A 23,007-nucleotide genomic window follows, 5' to 3' on the forward strand; every position below is an offset into this window, starting at 1 on the left:
AGTCTTATTTTACTTGGTTAACAAATTTAAGCAATCCTAAGAACAAGTGAACTGAACAGATACAGTAAGTTTTATTTCTCTACATAAACTTCTAGATTAAGCAATCCTAAGAACAAGTGAACTGAACAGATACAGTAAGTTTTATTTCTCTACATAAACTTCTAGAAAGCAAAAAACAAACAACCACGTTACCTTGCTTTTTTTTTCATGATAGTGGCTGGTCAGTTATCCTTCAATAATTACTAGTCCGAGCTTGTTTAGTCGCTCTTTCATTCAGACAAAGCGCCTAATGTGCAGTCACAACCCCAAAGACCATTGCAAGGGGATTACACTGACTGAGAAAGGATTATAGGTTTGATAGGTTTGATAGCCTGCCCATTGCAGCAAGTGGCCAATGAGTGGTCAGCGAGACCAATAGCATTTTCAAAGACCAGTTGATGCCATGATGTGAATATGGTACCAATAAACTACACAATTTAAAAATATAGCCTTTTTGTTTCCGCTCAGACATCTATTGACAACTCTCAAGGGAGTCTTAAAATGCTTAAGATGTCACACAAAAATGAAGTCAAATCAAAAGGCAAAGCCTGATTTGCACGACTGACCATGATGCATGTCATTGTTATGGTTGCTAAGCGAGAGACAAAAAGTGAGCAAAAAACATGTAAAGCAAAACAATGATGTTGAGAAATACAAACCCTGTTTCCATATGAGTTGGGAAATTGTGTTAGATGTAAATGTAAATAGAATACAATGATTTGTAAATCATTTTCAACCCATATTCAGTTGAATATGCTACAAAGACAACATATTTGATGTTCAAACTGATACTTTTTTTGTTGTTGCAAATAATCATTAACTTTAGAATTTGATGCCAGCAACACGTGACAAAGAAGTTGGGAAAGGTGGCAATAAATACTGATAAAGTTGAGGAATGCTCATCAAACACTTATTTGGAACATCCCACAGGTGAACAGGCAAATTGGGAACAGGTGGGTGCCATGATTGGGTATACAAGTAGATTCCATGAAATGCTCAGTCATTCAAAGCGTCACCACTTTGTCAACAAATGCGTGAGCAAATTGTTGAACAGTTTAAGAAGAAACTTTCTCAACCAGCTATTGCAAGGAATTTAGGGATTTCACCATCTACGGTCCGTAATATCATCAAAGGGTTCAGAGAATCTGGAGAAATCACTGCACGTAAGCAGCTAAGCCCGTGACCTTCGATCCCTCAGGCTGTACTGCATCAACAAGCGACATCAGTGTGTAAAGGATATCACCACATGGGCTCAGGAACACTTCAGAAACCCACTGTCAGTAACTACAGTTGGACGCTACATCTGTAAGTGCAAGTTAAAACTCTCCTATGCAAGGCGAAAACCGTTTATCAACAACACCCAGAACCGCCGTCAGCTTCGCTGGGCCTGAGCTCATCTAAGATGGACTGATACAAAGTGGAAAAGTGTTCTGTGGTCTGACGAGTCCACATTTCAAATTGTTTTTGGAAACTGTGGACGTCGTGTCCTCCGGACCAAAGAGGAAAAGAACCATCCGGATTGTTATAGGTGCAAAGTTGAAAAGCCAGCATCTGTGATGGTATGGGGGTGTATTAGTGCCCAAGACATGGGTAACTTACACATCTGTGAAGGCGCCATTAATGCTGAAAGGGACATACAGGTTTTGGAGCAACATATGTTGCCATCCAAGCAACGTTACCATGGACGCCCCTGCTTATTTCAGCAAGACAATGCCAAGCCACGTGTTACATCAACGTGGCTTCATAGCAAAAGAGTGCGGGTACTAGACTGGCCTGCCTGTAGTCCAGACCTGTCTCCCATTGAAAATGTGTGGCGCATTATGAAACCTAAAATACCACAACGGAAACCCCCGGACTGTTGAACAACTTAAGCTGTACATCAAGCAAGAATAGGAAAGAATTCCACCTGAGAAGCTTAAAAAATGTGTCTCCTCAGTTCCCAAACGTTTACTGAGTGTTGTTAAAAGGAAAGGCCGTGTAACATAGTGGTGAACATGCCCTTTCCCAACTACTTTGGCACGTGTTGCAGCCATGAAATTCTAAGTTAATTATTATTTGCAAAAAAAAAATAAAGTTTATGAGTTTGAACATCAAATATCTTGTCTTTGTAGTGCATTCAACTGAATATGGGTTGAAAAGGATTTGCAAATCATTGTATTCCGTTTATATTTACATCTAACACAATTTCCCAACTCATATGGAAACGGGGTTTGTACATCTCTGGACCCCCAATACAAGACAACTTGTTTTTTAAAACTATTTGTAGATCGGTCACAAATGTGTGTGAATGACAGTTAGAAAAGCTCTGACTCCCTTTGTTTGGATGTTTTAAATCTCAAGATCCCCAATACCGAACAAGACAACAAGTCTTTTTAACATTTTTTTAAAGCCTAGTCACTCGCGACTGAATGCCAAGTAGATAAGCTCTAACTCGCTTGGTTTGCACGTTATAAATCTTTATACACCCGATACAAATTAACAAATTCTAAGTTAATTATTATTTGCAAAAAAAAAATAAAGTTTATGAGTTTGAACATCAAATATCTTGTCTTTGTAGTGCATTCAATTGAATATGGGTTGAGAAGGATTTGCAAATCATTGTATTCCTTTTATATTTACATCTAACACAATTTCCCAACTCATATGGAAACGAGGTATGTACAAACTAACTTTCTTTCATAGTTTCTTTTTGTGCTTGTGCTGGCTGCTTTCATGTAAGAGTTCAGAAGTGTCCAATAAGATTAGAATAGTTACTAGATTTGTTGCAAGTCGCTTTTTGAAAAAGATAATCAACAGCAGGAATTCCCCAAACTTTTTGCCTCAAAGGGCCAAAGCGAAAAGGTGCCAATGGGCCATGGGCCAAACACAGCAATTGTAGGCGTACAGCTGCACAATAAATAAGTAGTTTAATCCTATACTGCCATTATTTAAGGTAGTGGAGACAATCACGTTCGGCAACTTGTTAGCCTTGATGGACATGTCATCAATGATTGAGTGAGGTTAAAAACATTTAAAAAACATTTAAAAAAAAAAAAAAAGAGTATGACTATGTATTACATTTCTGGTAAGCCACCCTTTAAAATGACTCGGCGGGCCACAATTTCCCCCCGGGCCCCACTTTGGGCACCCCTGATCTAGCGAGTTCTGAATACTCGCTAAATATAGCAACAAAGATTCTAAGTTGGCAACACTGATCCCTCCTGTTACTTCTTATTCTCTGGTAGACCAGGGGTGTATGAGGTATATCACAAATAGTCCATTCGGTGGACAAATGGTGGTTTAGGCCGGGGGTCGGCAACCCGCGGCTCTAGAGCCACATCCTTAGTGCCGCCCTAGTGGCTCCCTGGAGCCTTTTCAAAAATGCATGAAAATGTAAAAAGATGAGAGGAAAAAAAATATTTTTGTTTTAATATGGTTTCTGTAGGTTGACAAACATGACACAAACCTTTCTAAGTAAGTATTTGGCGAGCACCGTTTTGTCCTACTAATTTCGGCAGTCCTTGAACTCACCGTAGTTTGTTTACAACTACAACTTTCTCCGACGCTGCCCAAGAAAGACATGTTTATGCCACTCCTTCTTGGTTTCATTTTGTCCACCAAACTTTTTATGCTGGGCATTAATGCACAAAAGGTGAGCTTTGTTGATTTTATTGACTTGTTGGAGTGCTAATCAGGCATATTTGGTCACTGCATGACTGCAAGCTAATCGATGCTATCATGCTATTTAGGCTAGCTGTATAAATATTGCACCATTATGCCTCGTTTTTAGGTATATTTGAGCTTGTATAATTTCCTTTATTTATGTCCTCTGTGTATTTAATTTATATTTGCATGTCTCATGACACATTATCTGTATGTAATATTGGCTGCATTTCTGATAGTTGTTTCTGTGCTGTTATAGACCACAGCAAACATTACCCAGCTTGCAAAGATTGTAATAAATCCACTACAAGAAGACAGCCTGCCATTTCCTTTAACTTGGACACACACATCTATACCTTTGGCCATTGTAAGCCAGTAATTTCCAGTAATGTCACCCTCTGGGAAGCCTCCGTTTTACTAATGTTTTCCAATGCTGTAAAATGTACAGGAAAGTGGGCAACCCAAAGAAAAACCTGACAGTTTTCTAGACTACCACCGCTCATTTGTATTAGTGGCCCTTTTATAGAACGAAGCGGGCACATTTGCTCCAGAGTAAATGCCGCACTTTGCTGGCCTGAAAACGGAGGCGTAATATTCCTCCTTTTCCAAAATACGCTTCTGGTGGAGGCCATTATCACCCCTGCCCATCTCACCCACGGGCCGGCACATTTACGCCTCGATTTTATACAGAACTCGAGGCGGAAATAAGTGTACCCTCCGAAGAGGAAAAAACAGACCCCCAATTTTCCGCCTTCTATATAAAAACGATGACTAAGCTGCCAAAAGGACAGGCAAATCGGGAGCTAAGTGCTCTGCATAAAAACGACTACTGACACCTCAACTTGCTGCTGAGAGTGATACAAATAGTGTGTGTCAGGAGAGGAAAGCGGCACAAGGGATAGACTGATCCCAGGCCAGTGAGGTCACACAACAAAAACTACTTCCAAATAAATCATATTTAATTCCTAAAATTAAAATAGACCCATATACCTACATGTAAATACTGTAAATGGGTTATGTGAAAAATGAAGGAAAAAAAAGTCTGTGCAGTCATCGACGTGACTCACATGACTCCGGTTGATTGACGGGCGAATGGGCGTTGTTGGCAAAATGTAATGAAATATGTAATGTTGAGTCTTCATCGTCATCATGGATCAAAGTAAAAGACCAAAAATGACGTCAGGTGCCCAGTTTAGAAAAAGGAGAAAAGAAGAAGATGAGAAACAGTCACAAGATAAAGGTATGCAGATTTCTATGAGTGGCGTGAGTGATAGTAGGCTATAGGCTATTAATTATTCTCTTGCTAATATGTTGCTATTAGCCACAGAAGACAACCGTATTTGGTTTTTAGTTTTAGTGAGCAAGCAACTATAAGAATGACGGCATCACGTCTTGTAACTAATGTCACCCATAGGCAACCGAGTCTAGTTTGCGTTTGCAACACAACACGTGCAATTTGTGGAAATTCACACAGACGTCCTGACTGTGGAATTTTGTTTTACTATATGCCAAGTTAAATAACTTCTAATATACATTGACATGGCATTTTATAAGCAACATGTGATATAGCTTTTAAATAATTTGTAGTGTGTCAAGCTTAATTAATAGGATGTTAAATGTTAATAAAATGTGCATTATGGTCATTTTAATAGAGTAACTGATGCAAATGGGATCTAACTTATGTATTGTATCTCAACTGTAAATTCAGGGGCACTTCTGAAATACACTATATTGTCAAAAGTATTTGGCCACCTGCCTTGATTCACATATGAACTTGAAGTGTCATCCCATTCCTAACCTATAGGGTTCAATATGATGTCGGTCCACCTTTTGCAGCTATTACAGCTTCAACTCTTCTGGGAAGGCTGTCCACTAGGTTGTGGAGTGTGTTTATAGAAATTTTCGACCATTCTTCCAAAAGCGCATTGGTGAAGTCACACATTGATGTTGGTTGAGAAGGCCTGGCTCTCAGTCTTCGTTCTAATTCATCCCAAAGGTGTCATGTCCTAATGGACCTTGCTTTGTGCACTGGTGTACAGTCATGTTGGAAGAGGAAATGGCCCGCTCCAAACTGTTCCCACAAGGTTGGGAGCATGGAATTGTCCAAAATGTTTTGGCCACCTGCCTTTACTCACATATGAACTTGAAGTGCCTATCCCATGGATTGTCCAAAATGTTTTGGTTTCCTGGAGCATTCAACGTTCCTTTCACTGGAACTAAGGGGCCAAGCCCAACTCCTGAAAAACAACCCCACACCATAATTCCCCCTCCACCAAATTTCACAATGTAGTCCGAAATATACCGTTCTCCTGGCAACCTCCAAACCCAGATTCGTCAATCAGATTGCCAGATGGAAAAGCGTGATTCATCACTCCAGAGAACGCGTCTCCACTGCTCTCGAGTCCAGTGGCGAAGTGCTTTACACCACTGGATCCGACGCTTTGCATTAGACTTGGTGATGTATGGCTTAGATGCAGCTCTCATTAAGCTCTCTGTGTACTGTACGTGGTATAATTGGAAGGTCACATGGAGTTTGGAGCTCTGTACCAACTGAATGTGCAGAAAGTCGGCGACCTCTTTGCACTATGCGCTTCAGCATCCGATGACCCCTCTGTCAGTTTACATGGCCTCCCACTTCGTGGCTGAGTTTCTGTTGTTCCCAAACTCTTCCATTTTCTTATAATAAAGCCGACAGTTGACATTGGAATATTTAGGAGCGAGGAAATTTCATGACTGGATTTGTTGCACAGGTGGTATCCTGTGACAGTTCTACGCTGGAAATCACTGACTTCCTGAGAGCGGCCCATTCTTTCACTAATGTTTGTAGAAAAAGTCTCCATGCCTAAGTGCTTGATTTTATACACCTGTGGCCGGGCCAAGTGATTAGGACACCTGATTCTGATAATTTGGATGGGTGGCCAAATACTTATGGCAATATAGTGTATTTTGGACCTAGAACACCCACTGGCCAGAATGAGAAGTCAGATACTTCAACAGCCGCCACCGTTGTATGCCAAATACGAAATAGTTTACTGCAGGAATCTTTTTTTTATGCTCCATAGGGTAGTTGTTTCGCCCAATGCGTAAATCTAGCCAGGGCCACCTCTGAGTAAGATTCTGAGCCCAAAAGCACATAGGCACACTTGTTCTTACCACAGGTACATTTTGCTACGATCCGGCTGTCCGAAAACATAAGATATACTTCGCTGGCATTTTTTCAGCATTGTCAGTTCGCTAGCAAAAGTAACTAGCTAGTGGATGTGCCTGCAGTTCGTAGGCGCTTGCATGCCGCATACACACACAGACTAGACTGAATACATTTTTCACACCACCAAAATATCATGGCAGTCCATAGCAATTTATATTTTATAATGACACAGCAATTTTGTTTGGATTGATAAATCTTAAATATATATTCCCAAGACTTTTCCACAATTTCAAAAAAATATTGTATTTTCCATAACTTTTCCAGGGCCTGGAAATTGTTTTTCAAGACCGTACGACCCCTGTATAATGTGTCTATGAGCTGGGGAAAACATGTAAATATATTAGTGGCGGTCCCAATTTATCTGTGGCAAGCCACGACAAATAATTAAATAAATAGAAAATACTTCGTTACAACTGTTTTCTTTTTTTCCTGCCACCGCAAACTTTAAAAATATATTGATGAACCAGAATTAGACACGTGGTGTGAGAACATATTTCCTACACCACTGCCCAGGCTGCTCAGTACAACAATGCTGGTTATTAGAAAGACTGGGTTGCAGACCAACGAAGTAGCCTCTGGTCCCTACAGTTGAACACAACACAGAGTTTATCTGTTCTCATTTAGAAATTGGCCACGCTTCACTGTCCAGACTACTAAGTACAAAAATGGCTGACCCAAGTTGACAATAATAATAATAAAAAAGATCAAGCCAATAACGTACATAATATTTTCACTCCTATGCTAGTATTTGTACTTACAACAATAGTCATACAGCAAATACAGCTTTTACAAACGACTCTGGAACTGACTTGTTATATTTTAGATTTTTAAAAGAAAATTAGAGGTTTACCTTGTGAAATGGAATAATTAAAGTTCAATCGGTAGAGTAGCATTTTGTTTAAGTGTTGCAGTACTTACCCTTTTTTTCTTCTCTGAATTTACCTCATCTGCAGCTCTCTGGTACCTTAACAAAAAGGCAGAAACAACACAAACATGAGCGGACGTTATCTAAAACAACGAATCTCAACCCCTGTGCCGCGTTACATTAATGTGTTGTGGGAGATCATCAAGTGACACTATCCAATATTACTTTACCAGTGGTTGGAAAAGTATGAATTACTATAAACATTTTTGTTCATCTATCTATATCAGTAACACATAATGACATAACAATATAATAATATTCCACTAGGTATTGCAATGCACATAACTTACCTAAATAAGATAAGCAGTGAGATTTTTCTTAGTCTTAGCTCAAAACACATTATTTTAAACTATTATTTAGTCACAGAAATGAATGGGCTTATGAATTAACCATTGTGGTACTTACATTCATATCACACTTAGACATGTTCCTCAAGCCTGATTCTTCATATTAGAGTTTGCAGAAGTAATTTTATTTTGTGCAAGAATTCTTTTGACTCACTTGGAGAAGCGCTCGGCAATGGCGTTGTTCTTCCCTCGCCGGCTGACCAGTGACAACTCCTTCGCAGTGACACGCAACGACTGCGACTCCCACGTCTGTCGAGTGAACGGAGACGGTTCCATGTTTGCAGCTTCCTCAATTCCTACAGAACAAAAACATAGTCAGAGCACGTGACTACAACATTTTTGCAGTGGTTTTGTGCTGCAGAACTCGGAACAGGCTTACCGAGTGTTATTTTAAATATTGCGTTCTGTAATTGTACGAGTTCTAACTTGCACTCCGGTGCCAACTTGATTGCATGCTGGAAAAAAACTACAAACATCTAAGCTGTTATTTTTGGAAGATTGGTGCATGTACTCTGTGGATAACTTAGAACTGCGGGGCTCAAAACACTGTTTCTATTTAGCTTTAGTCTGACCAGGCCATAATATAACAGTGGCAGACGGATGATAACCCTCCATTACCTTTTTTGTGTTTAGTAGAGTGGTTCTGGCAAGAAATCCCACTGCTGGTGTTCACATGGCGCCCTACAAATCATAATTTACGAGAAATGTCTGTCTAAAAATGTATCAAATGGATGTTGGGTTGTGAAATTGTGTTTTTTTTAATTGGATGATCTTCTAGCTGCACTCAGTAACACACTTTATACCAAGAAAAGACAGCCTGTGGATGCTCTAGTGATCGAATCTCTACCACACAGTGGAATCTCAAAAATAGAAGGCCTTGAAGGATGTATAATTTTAAATATCTAGAGCATTAACTCTGAATGTGCGTTGTCTTTTTTTGTTTTCTTTCTTGACTGTGCAAGTACAATAATAAAAGAAAAAGAACAGGACCACAAAATTGACGTTTATGAAGACTTTGTTGTTGCATCTCAGCCCAGGCTGCTCAGTACAATATAGCTACCATGCCACTCATGAAAAAAAGAATAATGAAACTTCCCTTTTGTTTGCACTTCTTGTGTGTCATCGTCAACAGGTGGGTATGAATTTTCTCATTACTGAGTGGTTACCTTCTTCTTACACTTACATGACAGTTAGGAATGTACAAATGTGACTTGACTGTAAAGTTAATAAAGGTTTTATGTTGGCAACAGATCAACTCTGGAACAGATTATTTACATTTTCATTATTTCCTAATGTAAAACATGTCTTACTATTAACAATTCAAAGGTTGAACAAGGTTCTTCTGCCATTGAGGTTCCGATATAGGGAGTGGCAATTCGCCAGTCATGTTAAATCCTATGTAAACAAAGCAAAGCGGTATAAGTGTTTTATCGCTTGTGTGCAATATCCACCGCCAGGCACTGATTGTCTCATTCGGGCTCGCTTACATAATCATTAAGATGTCGACCTACTGTGTGGACTTTGGACTTACGAATTTTAAACAAACATTTATCTCGCTTGCACTCTTGCCAATGTGAATGAACATACTATGATTTTACACTCATTGTCCACTGTTTTTATTAAGTGTGTAAATATAGATCACCTGTGTTCGAATTTTAACATGTCATCAGGACATTGCAGGGGTGAAGTCACTGGGTTGTTGTATTGAGCCACAAGCAATCCAAAATCGATAGCAGGATAAATTAGGTTTTTTGTTTCCTGTTAGAATAACTGAAACTATAAAAAGAAATGAGAAGATGGGGCGTGTCCACACAATGGACCTTGTGTGAAGTCATTATGACCACAGGTTATGACGCATCAAAAAGGGAGTGCTCGCCACTGTGAAGCCTCAGTTCTTTTTTGGATGACAAAATAATTATGGTGACATTCAACTCTTATGACATTGCATTATTTAAGAAAAAACATACTTTATATCACATTATATCAATACAAACCACACCACTTTTAAATGCAGACCCAGAGTGGGTCAATAAGGACAGAGCCCACATATATATGTGTGTATGTACATATATGTGTGTGTGTGTGTGTGTGTGTATATATATATATATATATATATATATATATATATATATATATATATATATATATATATATATATATATATATATATATATATATATATATATATATATATATATATATAAGTGTATATATGTGTGTATGTATATATATATGTGTGTGTATATATATATATATATATATATATATATATATATATATATATATATATATATATATATATATATATATATATATATATATATATATATATATATATAACTAATACATAGTTTTAAATGTCATGTTAATCCACAAACTACTAAATGTGATCATTAATTTCTGAGCTCAGCGTCAACCGAGCAGGCGCGCTGGTTTGTAGTGAGCACCACCGCAAGCTAGCACACAAAAACTAATACATTTACAATAGTATATAACTATTTAAGGACAAATTTGATTACAGAGTATTAATTTGGTATGTTTTTTTATGGCGTAACTCCAAGAGTTGTCTTACCTGTATGAACTTCCGTGGAATATTGAGGAAACTCGGAGACACCTGACACTAGCTGCCGCCTGGTGCCTGGTTGCCAGATGTCATTGATGCTTCCATATCGTCCTGCTCTTTGCTCAGGTAAATGATTCGTAAGATTCGTTAGCAATAAAAAAAAATTGTATTTCGTTTTCTCTCCCTCTGTTGTAGTTAAAGGAAGTATGAAAACAATAAATGCCAATAATAAACGTGTTGTTTAATCAATACCTCTGTGACAGTGTTGTTTTTATTCAATCCCGAATTGCGTCTCAATGAAATGTCCAGGAGTATCTGGTTATCCAATTATGTGTTTTTAATCAGGCCGTTTATCACAGGGTTGTTTAGTGCATTTTATTTGTATACATAGTAGAATTTATCATCGATAAACATCTACCCTGGCAACGCACTCCCAGCAAGGTCTGAAGGGGGCGGAGTCAAATAGAAGTCCCTAGTCATGTGACTTTCTGCACCAATGACCTTCAATCTTACGTTACGTGTACCTGGCTGGCTGGCTGGCTTTTGTTGTTTGTACCCACACGGTAAACTTATTTTATTCTGTAAACGAAATACAGGAGCGGAATAACATTAATGTATATACAGGGAGAGCAACAATTAGGAATGGAAGACTCGTTTGTGTCATAGATTGTTGGGCAGGACTAGCTCAGAGGGTCGTTCTTCTTAAACGTCATCGTTGGTCAGCCATTTTGATAGTTTTTTTGTACTGTACTTACTGCTAAAATAACACTGAGACACTGTGATGACTGATGACAAATTTTGTTTTGTGTTTTATATTGACAAACAATGCAAATGCAAGTAAATGGTGGTTGTCAGCTATGTTTTTTTTAAAACATTGAACTTGGAACAGGTGTTTTCGACGTTTTCCAGGCCAAGGTCACCTTTAAATGAAACTTGTCCTGAAGGTATCTGCCTGGGAGCTTCTCTTTTTTTGTCCTGTTGCAAAACGATACAGTTTTGATTATGTGATTGATTGGCACAGCATCATAGGGACGGGTCGTTCTTGTTGTAGGGCCAGGTGAATAAATCGTGTTAATGTCTATTTAAAGGCTTATACATTTGTGGAAAAATTGCAAGGGGTATATAAAATATATTTCAAAAAAGTCTCATAAACCATGCATTACCTCCATGGAACCCCAATAAACAACCTCTACTTTAGAATGAAACACTTAAGGGAGAGGCCTTCAGTCAGTAAGCTCAAAATGTTCCGATTTCCCAGCAGCCCTAAACGCATTGCGAACAAGCACCCAATCATATTGCTCTGACGTCATCAGCTATGCTCCTCCATACTTGAGCGTGTATATATACATATATATATGTATATAAATATATATGTGTATGTATGTATATATATATATTTATATATATATATGTATGTACTTAAAAACAGAAACTTAAAACCAGACTCACCAACATCATAAATAAATGATAAATGGGTTATACTTGTATAGCGCTTTTCTACCTTCAAGGTACTCAAAGCGCTTTGACAGTATTTCCACATTTACCCATTCACACACTGATGGCGGGAGCTGCCATGCAAGGCGCTAACCAGCAGCCATCAGAAGCAAAGGGTGAAGTGTCTTGCCCAAGGACACAACGGACGTGACTAGGAAGGTAGAAGGTGGGAATTGAACCCCAGTAACCAGCAACACTCCGATTGCTGGCACAGCCACTCTACCAACTTCGCCACGCCGTGCAGCATCAAGGAGGGTGACTCCCTCATTACAGACAAAATGGAGGTAGCTAGCAGACTTAACATCTTTTTCACCAGCATAGCCGCAACTCTTGTCTACAAGCTGTCCCACCACTCTGGTCGCTTTTGTGTAGAACACATTAAAGCCTTCTACAGAAAGCTAGGAGTATCCAACGATGATTTCAAATTAGAAATGGTCACAGCTGATGAGGTGTTTAAAAAATTGAGCGCGCTCCACCCTAACAAGTCCACCGGCCTTGATAATATTCCCTCCAGATTCCTCAGGGACTCTGCCTCCATCATTGCCCCGATCATCACGCACATAATAAACCTATCAATTACACAAGGCCAGGTACCAAAAGATTTTAAGATAGCAAGAGTAACTCCCCTCTTTAAAAAAGGAAGCAAATTGGAACCTGGCAACTGCCGACCTGTTTCTATTCTCAGTTCCATTTCGAAAGTAATGGAGAAAATAGTTTATGAACAGGTCGATAGTTACCTTGCCACTAATAAACTCATGTACAAATTCCAATCCAGCTTCAGAACTAACCATTCCACTGACACATGCCTTCTCTATCTGACCGACCACATCAAACATGAGGTGGACGCGGGCAAATACTGCGGCATGGTCATGCTGGACCTTCAGAAGGCCTTTGACACCGTTAACCACGCTATACTGTTGGATAAGCTCAGAGCAATCGGATTTAACAAAACCTCATGGAGCTGGATGCAATCTTACTTAGAGGGGAGGGAGCAGGTGGTAGAGGTAAACGGCACCGTGTCCCCCCCCCCCCCCCCTCTCTCGGTGAGCTGTGGAGTCCCCCAAGGCAGTATATTGGGACCTCTACTGTTCCTAATATACATAAATGACATGTCATCGGCATGCGACTGTGAATTGTTTTTGTTTGCGGATGACTCTGCCCTGCTGGTATCCGACAAGGACAAGTCACAGGTGGACCGACACCAGCAGATGACATGGCACCCCAAACCATCACTGATGGTGGAAACTTTACACTAGACTTCAGGCAACGTGGATCCTGTGCCTCTCCTGTCTTCCTCCAGACTCTGGGACCTCGATTTCCACAATCAGTGATGGTTTGGGGTGCCATGTCATCTGCTGGTGTCGGTCCACTCTGTTTCCTGAGATCCAGGGTCAACGCAGCCGTCTACCAGCAAGTTTTAGAGCACTTCATGCTTCCTGCTGCTGACCTGCTCTATGGAGATGGAGATTTCAAGTTCCAACAGGACTTGGCGCCTGCACACAGCGCAAAATCTACCCGTGCCTGATTTACGGACCATGGTATTTCTGTTCTAAATTGGCCCGCCAACTCCCCTGACCTTAGCCCCATAGAAAATCTGTGGGGTATTGTGAAAAGGAAGATGCAGAATGCCAGACCCAAAAACGCAGAAGAGTTGAAGGCCACTATCAGAGCAACCTGGGCTCTCATAACACCTGAGCAGTGCCAGAAACTCATCGACTCCATGCCACGCCGCATTAACGCAGTAATTGAGGCAAAAGGAGCTCCAACCAAGTATTGAGTATTGTACATGCTCATATTTTTCATTTTCATACTTTCCAGTTGGCCAACATTTCTAAAAATCCCATTTTTGTATTAGCCTTAAGTAATATTCTAATTTTGTAACACACGGAATTTTGGATTTTCATTTGTTGCCACTTCAAATCATCAAAATTAAATGAAATAAACATTTGAATGCATCAGTCTGTGTGCAATGAATAAATATAATGTACAAGTTACACCTTTTGAATGCAATTACTGAAATAAATCAAGTTTTTCAAAATATTCTAATTTACTGGCTTTTACCTGTATATATATATATACATATGTATGTATATATATATATATATATATATATATATATATATATATATATATATATATATATATATATATATATATATGTATAAATATGTATATATATATATATATATATATATATATATATATATGTATATATATATATATATATATGTATTGACGGATGCATATAGCCACATTTATCCATAATTAAGAGTTACTTCTTTTATATGACTATAGTCATATTTTAAATAGCTAATGTTCCATCTTGTACTCTTTTCCTTTTATGCATCGTCTCATGACAAAGTGCTTGCACTGTGGACGGCCTTGAAGTAGGAGGCAGAGAAGAGGAGTCCTCCCTGCTTCCCTTCTCGGGCAGACTTGAGATAACGGACACAATGGGCATCTGTGCGGGCGTGAGGGCGGGGGGAGAGATTGAGGAACAGAATGTTTTCGTGATGGTTTTCAGACCGATCTGGACCGGGCTAAGGAACGCTTGGGTGCTGGGATGGTCTCAGGTTTGTCCTCTAAGCTTTGAGAATAAACCACAAAATACCAACTACTGCCTGTTGATTGAATATAAACATCAGTTTATTGCCATAAAAAGAATCTGGGAGAGACTGACAATTTGAATTCCCCAGTGGAGGAATGCTGGTCGACGCAACAATTTGGGGGCTTCGTCCGAGATGGCACGCAGTTGATTGATGACTTCTTGCAATCTTCTGGACAGACTCACATGGCCAAAACATAATTCAATGTAAGCAGAACCTTTCTTTTTAGATAATATCTGCGTTAGGAGTCTGTCCTGAAGTCTGTAAGTCAAACACTGTTTTTTAATCCCAGGCACAGATTGGTGATTTTGATAGATTGATTGCATTTTTGCCGTAGCCACCATTGCATAAAAGTTGTGAATACCACTCACGTCATTGTGTCAAGATTACCGTGACGGGCTGCTTCACTGACGAGTAAGCAAATAGTCGGGTGTGGCTCGCCCTGGGTGTTTGGTCTTCCCTAAAAAGAGTAACGGGATGGATGCCCATCATATGGTACAGTAAATACTCCCTGGTTGTGAGTTCCCTGTTGACATTTTTATGTGCACACAAACTAAGGATGGGTTGGAGGCCATTTGTAAAATACAATAAATACTCCCTGGTTGCGAGTTCCCTACGGCATTAACGTGTGCGTTAAAATTAAGAATCGTACGGGAGGAGGCCCTTCTGTACCATATGATAAATTCCACGACTGGAGGCCATTTGTAATAAATACAATAAAGATTCCCTGGTTGTGAGGTCCCGGCGACACTTTAGTGTGTGCTAAAATTAAGGAAAAATAGACACAATGGACAAGGAGTGTGACAGACAAGAATGTGATGACGGCTGGGGAAAATGTGATGAATCATTACTGTTTAATAATCAATTGAATGCACTGTTGTCGACAATGGAATTAGCAGGTAGAGTTTAAAAAAAAAAAAAAAAAAAGAGAGAACGTTCCTTGAAAGGGTTAAGAGGGAGTTTACAATACTCGAAAAGTTGTGAACTCAAACGTCTGGTAAAATAAAAAAGTAACTGGAAGTTTTATGGTAAAGTGAAACGCAGAGAGAGTGCTTACGTGTGCGTGTGTGTGTGCGCGTAGGGCCGTAGGCACTTGCTTGTGTGTGCGTGAGTGCTTACACGTGCGTGTGTGTGTGTGCGTGTGCGTGAGTGCTTACGCGTGCTCGTGTGTGTGTGTGTGCTGCTGAGTGTGTGAGTGTGTGTGCGGGAGTGGTTACGCGTGCTCGTGTGTGTGTGTGCTGCTGAGTGTGCTCTTGTGTGTGTGTGCGCTGGTGAAAATGGAACAGGGTTGGTGCTCGAGAATTTAAGAGTTTGGCGTATGATAAAAGTAAACGGGGATTACGTGGAAAAACGAAATGCAGCAAAAGAACCGATGATTAATGAGACAAAACCACAGAATGGACTGATTGTTTTTTTTGTCTTCCGCGCATGCGCAAGACAATTCAAACGACCCACCCAGACTTTGACTAGGCCACCTAGCAAATCCTGTCGTGAAATGTCCTTGCTCATCAATATTCCAAAGTCAACTTTATTATAAGAAAAGTGAAGAGTTTGGGAACAACAGCAAGTCAGCCACCAAGTGGTAGGCCACGTAAACTGACAGAGAGGGGTCGGCTGATGCTGAAGCGCATAGTGCAGGCGTGTCAAACTCAAATACAGAGTGGGCCAAAATTTAAAACTGAACAAAGCCGCGGGCCAAGGATGAACAAATTAACCTTTTAATAGGGACCCAAACAAGTTTTGCATTGAATATTGAACAAGCAAGGCTTATATAACTTTATAGTGACATGCAAAATCGAGTTTCAAATAATAATAATTAAAAAATATCAATGGCATATCAAATACAATATAAATAAAAAATTGAATGCCTCTTTTCTATTTGCAGCCTTCTGAGGTAAATATTGTTGCGTTGACCAGCATTCCTCCAATGGGGAATTCAAATTGCTAGTCTCTCCCAGATTCTTTTTATGGCAATAAGCTGATGTTTATATTCAATCACCAGGCAGTATTTGGTATTTTGTGGTTTATTCTCCAAGCTTAGAGGACAAACCTGAGACCAACCCAGTACACAAGCGTTCCCTAGCCCGGTCCAGATCGGTCTCCTAAAACCCCGGAACTCCTGTGTACTTCCCTCTCCTTCCTCCTCCCCACCTGCTGTCCCCCAAGCCCAGCACTGCACTGTGCTTCTTATCTTAGGAATGTTATAGCAGTCTCAACGGAGAGAATATTTAACACTCTGACTCTCATCAAGGACACCCGAATGCAAGCACTTTGTACCAGACGAGACATTAGCTGATGAAAATATGACTATAGGAGTTTAGAAATAAGTAACACTTAAATATGGATATGGTTCTGATCTGGTTACAACAATATCAACATTAACTTTTTCCACAGGCTAATAAATTAGAAAATAAAATAATGAATAAAACAGCCATTCAGGACTTTAAACTGCTCAGTTTGCAACACACTGATCTAATCTGATGTGCCCAAGCCAGATACCTGGCATCTTTTCTTGGATGCTAGTTCATTAATGTCAGGGCTCAGGCTTTGAGCTGAGGCAACCCTCATTATCGAACAAAGGTGTTCACCAGTCATTATATCTCGTCCACCCGGACCACAGTCTTGGGGGCGTGCCTTAAATGCACTGCCTTTAACGTACTCTACGAGCTATCGTCACGTCCGCTTTTAAAGTTAAAGTTAAACTCCTTTCATCCATTCTAACATCATTCAGACCAAGTCACAAGATATGTGCAGCTTCTGTACGCACAGTGAATGCAACGCTTACTTCATCAACAGCGATACAGGTTACACTGAGGGTGCCAGTATAAAAAACTTCAACACTGTTAGAAGTATACGCCACACTGTGAATCCACACCAAACAAGAATGACAAACACATTCCGGGAGAACATCCGCACCGTAACACAACATAAACACAACAGAACAAATACCCAGAATCCTTTGCAGCACTATCTCTTCCGGGACTGCGATGAGGTGACGACTTGTCCAGGGTGTACTACGCCTTCCGCTCGAATGCAGCTGAGATAGGCTCCAGCACCCCCTGCGACCCCGAAAGGGACAAACGGTAGAAAATGGATGGATGGAATATTTGAGTTACGTTGCAAAAAGAGTCACAGAAAGCCGCCAAATCATGTTCTTACTTTATCCATATGTTCAACAGCGGAGGAGTTATGGCAGTGGTTCTTAACCTTGTTGGAGGTACCGAACCCCACCAGTTTCATATGCGCATTCCCCGAACCCTTCTTTAGCGAAAAATAAAATGTTGTTTTTTTTCAAATTCAAGACAAAGTTATATGTTTTTGATAACACCTTAGTATGGGGAACATATTCTAAGTAACAAAGACTTAATTTAGAGTTATTTGGTGAGGGTTAGGGTTAGAGGGTTACGGCCAGGGTTAGAGTTAGGGTTATAATAAGGCCATGCCGAATAAGGCATTAATAAGTACTTAATAATGACTAGTTAAGAGCCAATATGTTACTAATTTGCATGTTAATAAGCAACTAATTAATGGTGAATATGTTCCCCACACTTAAGTGTTACCATGTGTTTTTACTGGTGCACAAAATGAACCGTGCATGAACATCACCTTGTTCAAAGAACAAAACCAACACAGTGCATAAACTCACAACAAATTACACACCTGCAAATCAGTGTGACTTCTGCTGTTGCCGTATCCGTAATACGCCGATAGGGAGAAGTTTTTATTTACACAATGAGTCGGGTGTGTCTTGACCTCCGCCGAACCCCTGAGCCCGACTCACCGAACCCCTAGGGTTCAATCGAACCCAGGTTAAGAACCACTCAGTTATGGTCATTTTAATGGTGATCAGTGAATGAGGCTGTGAATAAACTGCCAAGCAGCTATGAAATGTGATGAATACAATATGATTGGACTGGTAATAAAACACGTTTAATATAAAAAAATATGCAATTTTTATTTAAAAAATATTTTCAAAAAACCTGTAGGCCGTTATGAAAATATGATATATTTTTGGGTTAAAAACCTAGATCAATGTAGCCTACTGTATACTGAGATTATGCATTGCTGTTTTGCTTCCGAAGGAGTCTAAACTGTGTTCCTCTTCCCTCCTCATCTTTCTCCATCTGTGTCTCTTCTATAGGGCTTGGCGATACAGGAGTTTTCGGTATCGATCCGTTACCAAGTAAATACAGGGCCGGTATTACCGATACCAATATTTTCACTGGCTAATTTTGCAGATCCATAAATGATTTGCCTTTATTTGCTGGCATGTATAATTCTGTGACGACAACGTATATGGGTAAAATGAGTTAAGACACTTTAACAGGCCCTGGATTGAATAAACGCTATTAGCGATGCAACCTAAGAAAACAGATATTTGTGGAAATAAACAGAATACTACTAAAAATATCGATATCGTCACAATTGCGTCGGCTCGATACTGACACGGCCATTTGTATCGGCGTGACTGATATTTGGATCGATCCTTCCACCGCCTCTTCTAGTCAGTCTGCCGCAAGGTTGCCCACCTACCACCGGGGGAAATAGAGGAAAAAACGCGTTAAAAGAATGTTAAAATGCTTTCTCAGACGTTTCAACGGCCATCGAGTGAATGGAGAAGATGATCATTTCCCGTTGTCTTGAGGAGGCCGTGCTGCTGCCGCTGCTGCGTGGGGGAGTGAGTGGGTCGCTATATCCTGTGGCGTTTCCTGTGTTTGTAAACTAGACGCTCTCGGGGAAAAAAAAGGTCGGGCGGTCGAAGCTACAAAGGTAAAGCGCCATCCTTTTTATTCCTCTTTTCTGCATGGTTGTTTTTTGGAGGTGTAGTTTACCGGGCGATGTTCGGTTCAAACGCGAATGGCAGGAGACACTTACACGACATTTTAGCTTCGATGTTAGCCTGTTAGCTATGATGGGGGTGGGGAGGGGGGTCTCTCCACGACGGCCATTATGGACGTCTTTATCGCCCCCATCTAGTCTTGAGTCGCGCTTTGTCTATTGCGACTCATGCACAAGAACCACAACATTTCAATCCGACCGTTTCCAAGGAAATACTAGGGTTCGCTGTGAGTATTTAGATGTGAAAACTGAGTAAAATGACGCGCAGTGTTTTAACACAGGAGTGGGCGAGGGCGCTATCAAATAGCCAGCTAATGGCTACTTGAAGTTAGCTTAGCAGAACGAGCGTCAGCCTTGGTCGAACCGCGAAGGCCCGGCTCACCAAAATAGAAATATAACATTTTCCCTAAACAAAAAGCTGCTATAATGTAAGACATGTATTTCCATAGAACACTCGACAATAGCATTTTTTTCTCGCTGATGTTAGTTGAGGAATTATATAGCTAGCCGTAACAACGGTAGCTAACCAAAGCTAATATAGCCAAGTAGCTTTCACGTAGACGAGTATGTTTTTTGTTTTTTTTACTTTCATGGCGATGATCGTTACCGATTACAATAGGACACGGATTAGAAAGTATGTTTAATGTACTACGTTACTAAACCCATTGTCATTAGCATATAAAAGACACTTTACAATGATCTATTGAAATAGTTAAATTGTTGCTTCACATTGATGTGCTGTAATGGAAATATTCTATGCATGTAGTGCTATTTAGTAAACACGTGTTCAAACAGAATAATCGTGTTGCATTAAATGTTTATCATCACATTGTGAAAATAAATTAACGGTCACTTATATGCTCTTTAGTAGGGATGCATTATCATAACCCCTTGTCAACTTGTCCCATGCTTTATATGTTGTCAGTTATTACCATGTATGTCTGTTTTTGTCTATAGAGGATAAATTTACATATACATTTAAAAAAAATTGTAAGTACCGTATTTTTCGGACTATAAGTCGCAGTTTTTTTCATAGTTTGGGGTGCGATTTATACTCAGGAGCGACTTATGTGTGAAATTATTAACACATTACAGTAAAATATCAAATAATATTATTCAGCTCATTCACGTAAGAGACTAGACGTATAAGACTTCATCGGATTTAGCGATTAGGAGTGACAGATTGTTTGGTAAACGTATAGCATGTTCTATATGTTATAGTTATTTGAATGACTCTTACCATAATATGTTCCGTTAACATACCAGGCACGTTGTCAGTTGGTTATTTATGCGTCATATAACGTACACTTATTCAGCCTGTTGTTCACTATTCTTTATTTATTTTAAAATGCCTTTCAAATGTCTATTCTTGGTGTTGGGTTTTATCAAATAAATTTCCCCCAAAAATGCGACTTATACTCAAATGCGACTTATATATGTTTTTTTCCTTCTTTATTATGCATTTTCGGCCGGTGCGATTTATACTCCGGAGCGACTTATACTCCGAAAAATATGGTATGATTATAGATGAAGACATGTAGATGACTTCTTAGTGGGACTAATTTTGACAGATGAACTCTCCCGTTAGACTATGGATAGGTTGCCAAACATTATATTCATACATGGGTTCTTGTAGACATTGTAATTAATTTAGAATGCAGAGCAAGTGCAAAGTACTTTTAATGTAGAGCCGGGGTGTTCAAAGAGACGCAGGGGGTACTTGCAATGTATGTTTTTACCGGTAATTATTTTCAGTTGTTGACGATTTTATTATCTTAACCAAAATACATCAATATAATAAGCTATCAGGTGATTGCATGCAATATGCTGGTGACAGGAATTTATACAACGGTTTGTACAAAGACATGCACCTGAGGATAGGTTGATTGGCAACACTAAAATTTGCCCTAGTGTGTGAATGTGAGTGTGAATGTTGTCTGCCTATCTGTGTTGGCCCTGCGATGAGATGGCGACTTGTCCAGGGTGTACCCCGCCTTCCGCCCGAATGCAGCTGAGATAGGCTCCAGCACCCCCCGTGACCCCGAAAGGGACAAGCAGTAGAAAATGGATGGATGGATGGATGGTTTGTACTGCTAAATAAATACATTAGTTCTAAATAGTATTTATTATTTATGAGGGGGTGGGCTGGAAACTGGTGAGGGTCAATAAAAAGACAAAAAACACTAACTGTGAGCCAAAAATGACCCTGAGTCCACACTTTGGACATCCCTGCCTTTAGTAGAGTACATGTTGCTGGAAGGCAAGAACTGTTGCTGTTGTTATGCCGTGTTTGTCTATTTCATCCACATCCTCCTTTTCTTCAGTTTTAATGCTAGATGAGTGAGGTGGGTGTGGCTTCTCACCAGCCTGACCATCCTGACTGACTGACGGATCTCTGGATGACCTTGCCCCCACCCCTGTCCCTGCGCTCACACACACCGTTACCACAGCAATGTCACATCTGCCCAGCAGCTCAGTCCGTGACCATATGAAATGGGTTTGTTTCTGTCCTAGAACACCAATGTGGTTTCACATAACTTTGAATGAGCTGTCTTGTGTCACTCAGGATGTTGTCGTTTACAATTAGCTTCATAATATTAGAAGCAGCTTGTTCAAAGACGTAAGAGACGAGTCATTCGAGAGATTATTTAATCTACGCATTTTTTATTTCCCCCAGGCGGGTCTGCTTGGCTGTGAAGCTGTGCTGTCCAGCATGGCTCTGATGCAGGCTAGCACCATGGCAGCTCCACCCAAGAAGATGATGGCTCCACTTGGCCATGCACCGCCACAGAGAGACGGACCTGACCGTGCTCCCCAGAGTCACATGATCCTCCCATCTGGCATGAGCTGTCCACCACTGGTTAGGACTGACCGGGATTGGCACTCTATGAATGCTACCTTTGTAATATTTTTCAAAACCTGCATGCACATTTATGAACAGTTTTGAGGCATTTCTTATGTGTTTGTAATGTTTAGTTTCAAGAAGCTGCAATGTTTTTAACTGATATTCTCTGTGTGATTTTAGCTGATCCGGAAGGAAGGCGATTTCCAAGCTCCGCGCCTGCTGGACGAGAAAGACATGAGGACCAACGAGGACATGCAGCAGAAAAAAAAGAACAGGAAATCAGTGGCGCCCTGTAAAGTGAGAGAACAAGAGGGAAGGGGAGGGAAGGTCAGTGGCTGTGATCGCAAAACAGGGAAGGGTCTACGTGTGTTCCTTTTACCGACAGAGAGCTGGTAGCACATGCTTTGTTCCAAAAAACTTGTGGAACTTCGTTGAAAGAGTGCCCCTCTTGGGACTGTCCATAGTCTGCACATTTGTTTGTGTGCTTGGGGGTGGGGGG

General features: G+C 40.2%; 2 protein-coding genes across 26 annotated transcripts in view; one reads left to right on the forward strand and one right to left on the reverse strand.

Moving 5' to 3' along the window:
- The window catches only part of LOC133650537 (LIM domain and actin-binding protein 1-like), a 45,260-nt gene extending 34,412 nt beyond the window's left edge, over positions 1–10,848 (reverse strand). The window contains exons 1-3 of the mRNA XM_062047887.1: positions 10,734–10,848; positions 8,316–8,457; positions 7,808–7,853 (exon numbers count right to left, since the gene is read on the reverse strand). Of these exons, the coding sequence (XP_061903871.1) occupies positions 7,808–7,853; positions 8,316–8,437 (168 nt within the window). The 5' untranslated portion in view covers positions 8,438–8,457; positions 10,734–10,848. The remainder of the gene's footprint in view (positions 1–7,807; positions 7,854–8,315; positions 8,458–10,733) is intronic.
- Positions 10,849–19,258: 8,410 nt separating this feature from the next.
- The window catches only part of znf740a (zinc finger protein 740a), a 28,617-nt gene continuing 24,868 nt past the window's right edge, over positions 19,259–23,007 (forward strand). For 4 of the 25 annotated variants that reach the window (XM_062047968.1, XM_062047959.1, XM_062047976.1 and 1 more), the window contains exons 1-4: positions 19,271–19,594; positions 21,988–22,160; positions 22,341–22,565; positions 22,689–22,835. In XM_062047968.1, the coding sequence (XP_061903952.1) occupies positions 22,116–22,160; positions 22,341–22,565; positions 22,689–22,835 (417 nt within the window). In that variant the 5' untranslated portion in view covers positions 19,271–19,594; positions 21,988–22,115. Of the gene's footprint in view, positions 19,595–19,678; positions 19,891–21,987; positions 22,161–22,340; positions 22,566–22,688; positions 22,836–23,007 lie in introns of those variants that run through there. The other 21 variants (XM_062048016.1, XM_062048009.1, XM_062047993.1 and 18 more) reach the window with 15 other exon arrangements.

Source organism: Entelurus aequoreus, linkage group LG01 (genome assembly GCF_033978785.1).
Source record: "Entelurus aequoreus isolate RoL-2023_Sb linkage group LG01, RoL_Eaeq_v1.1, whole genome shotgun sequence".
NCBI classification, from domain to species: domain Eukaryota; kingdom Metazoa; phylum Chordata; class Actinopteri; order Syngnathiformes; family Syngnathidae; genus Entelurus; species Entelurus aequoreus.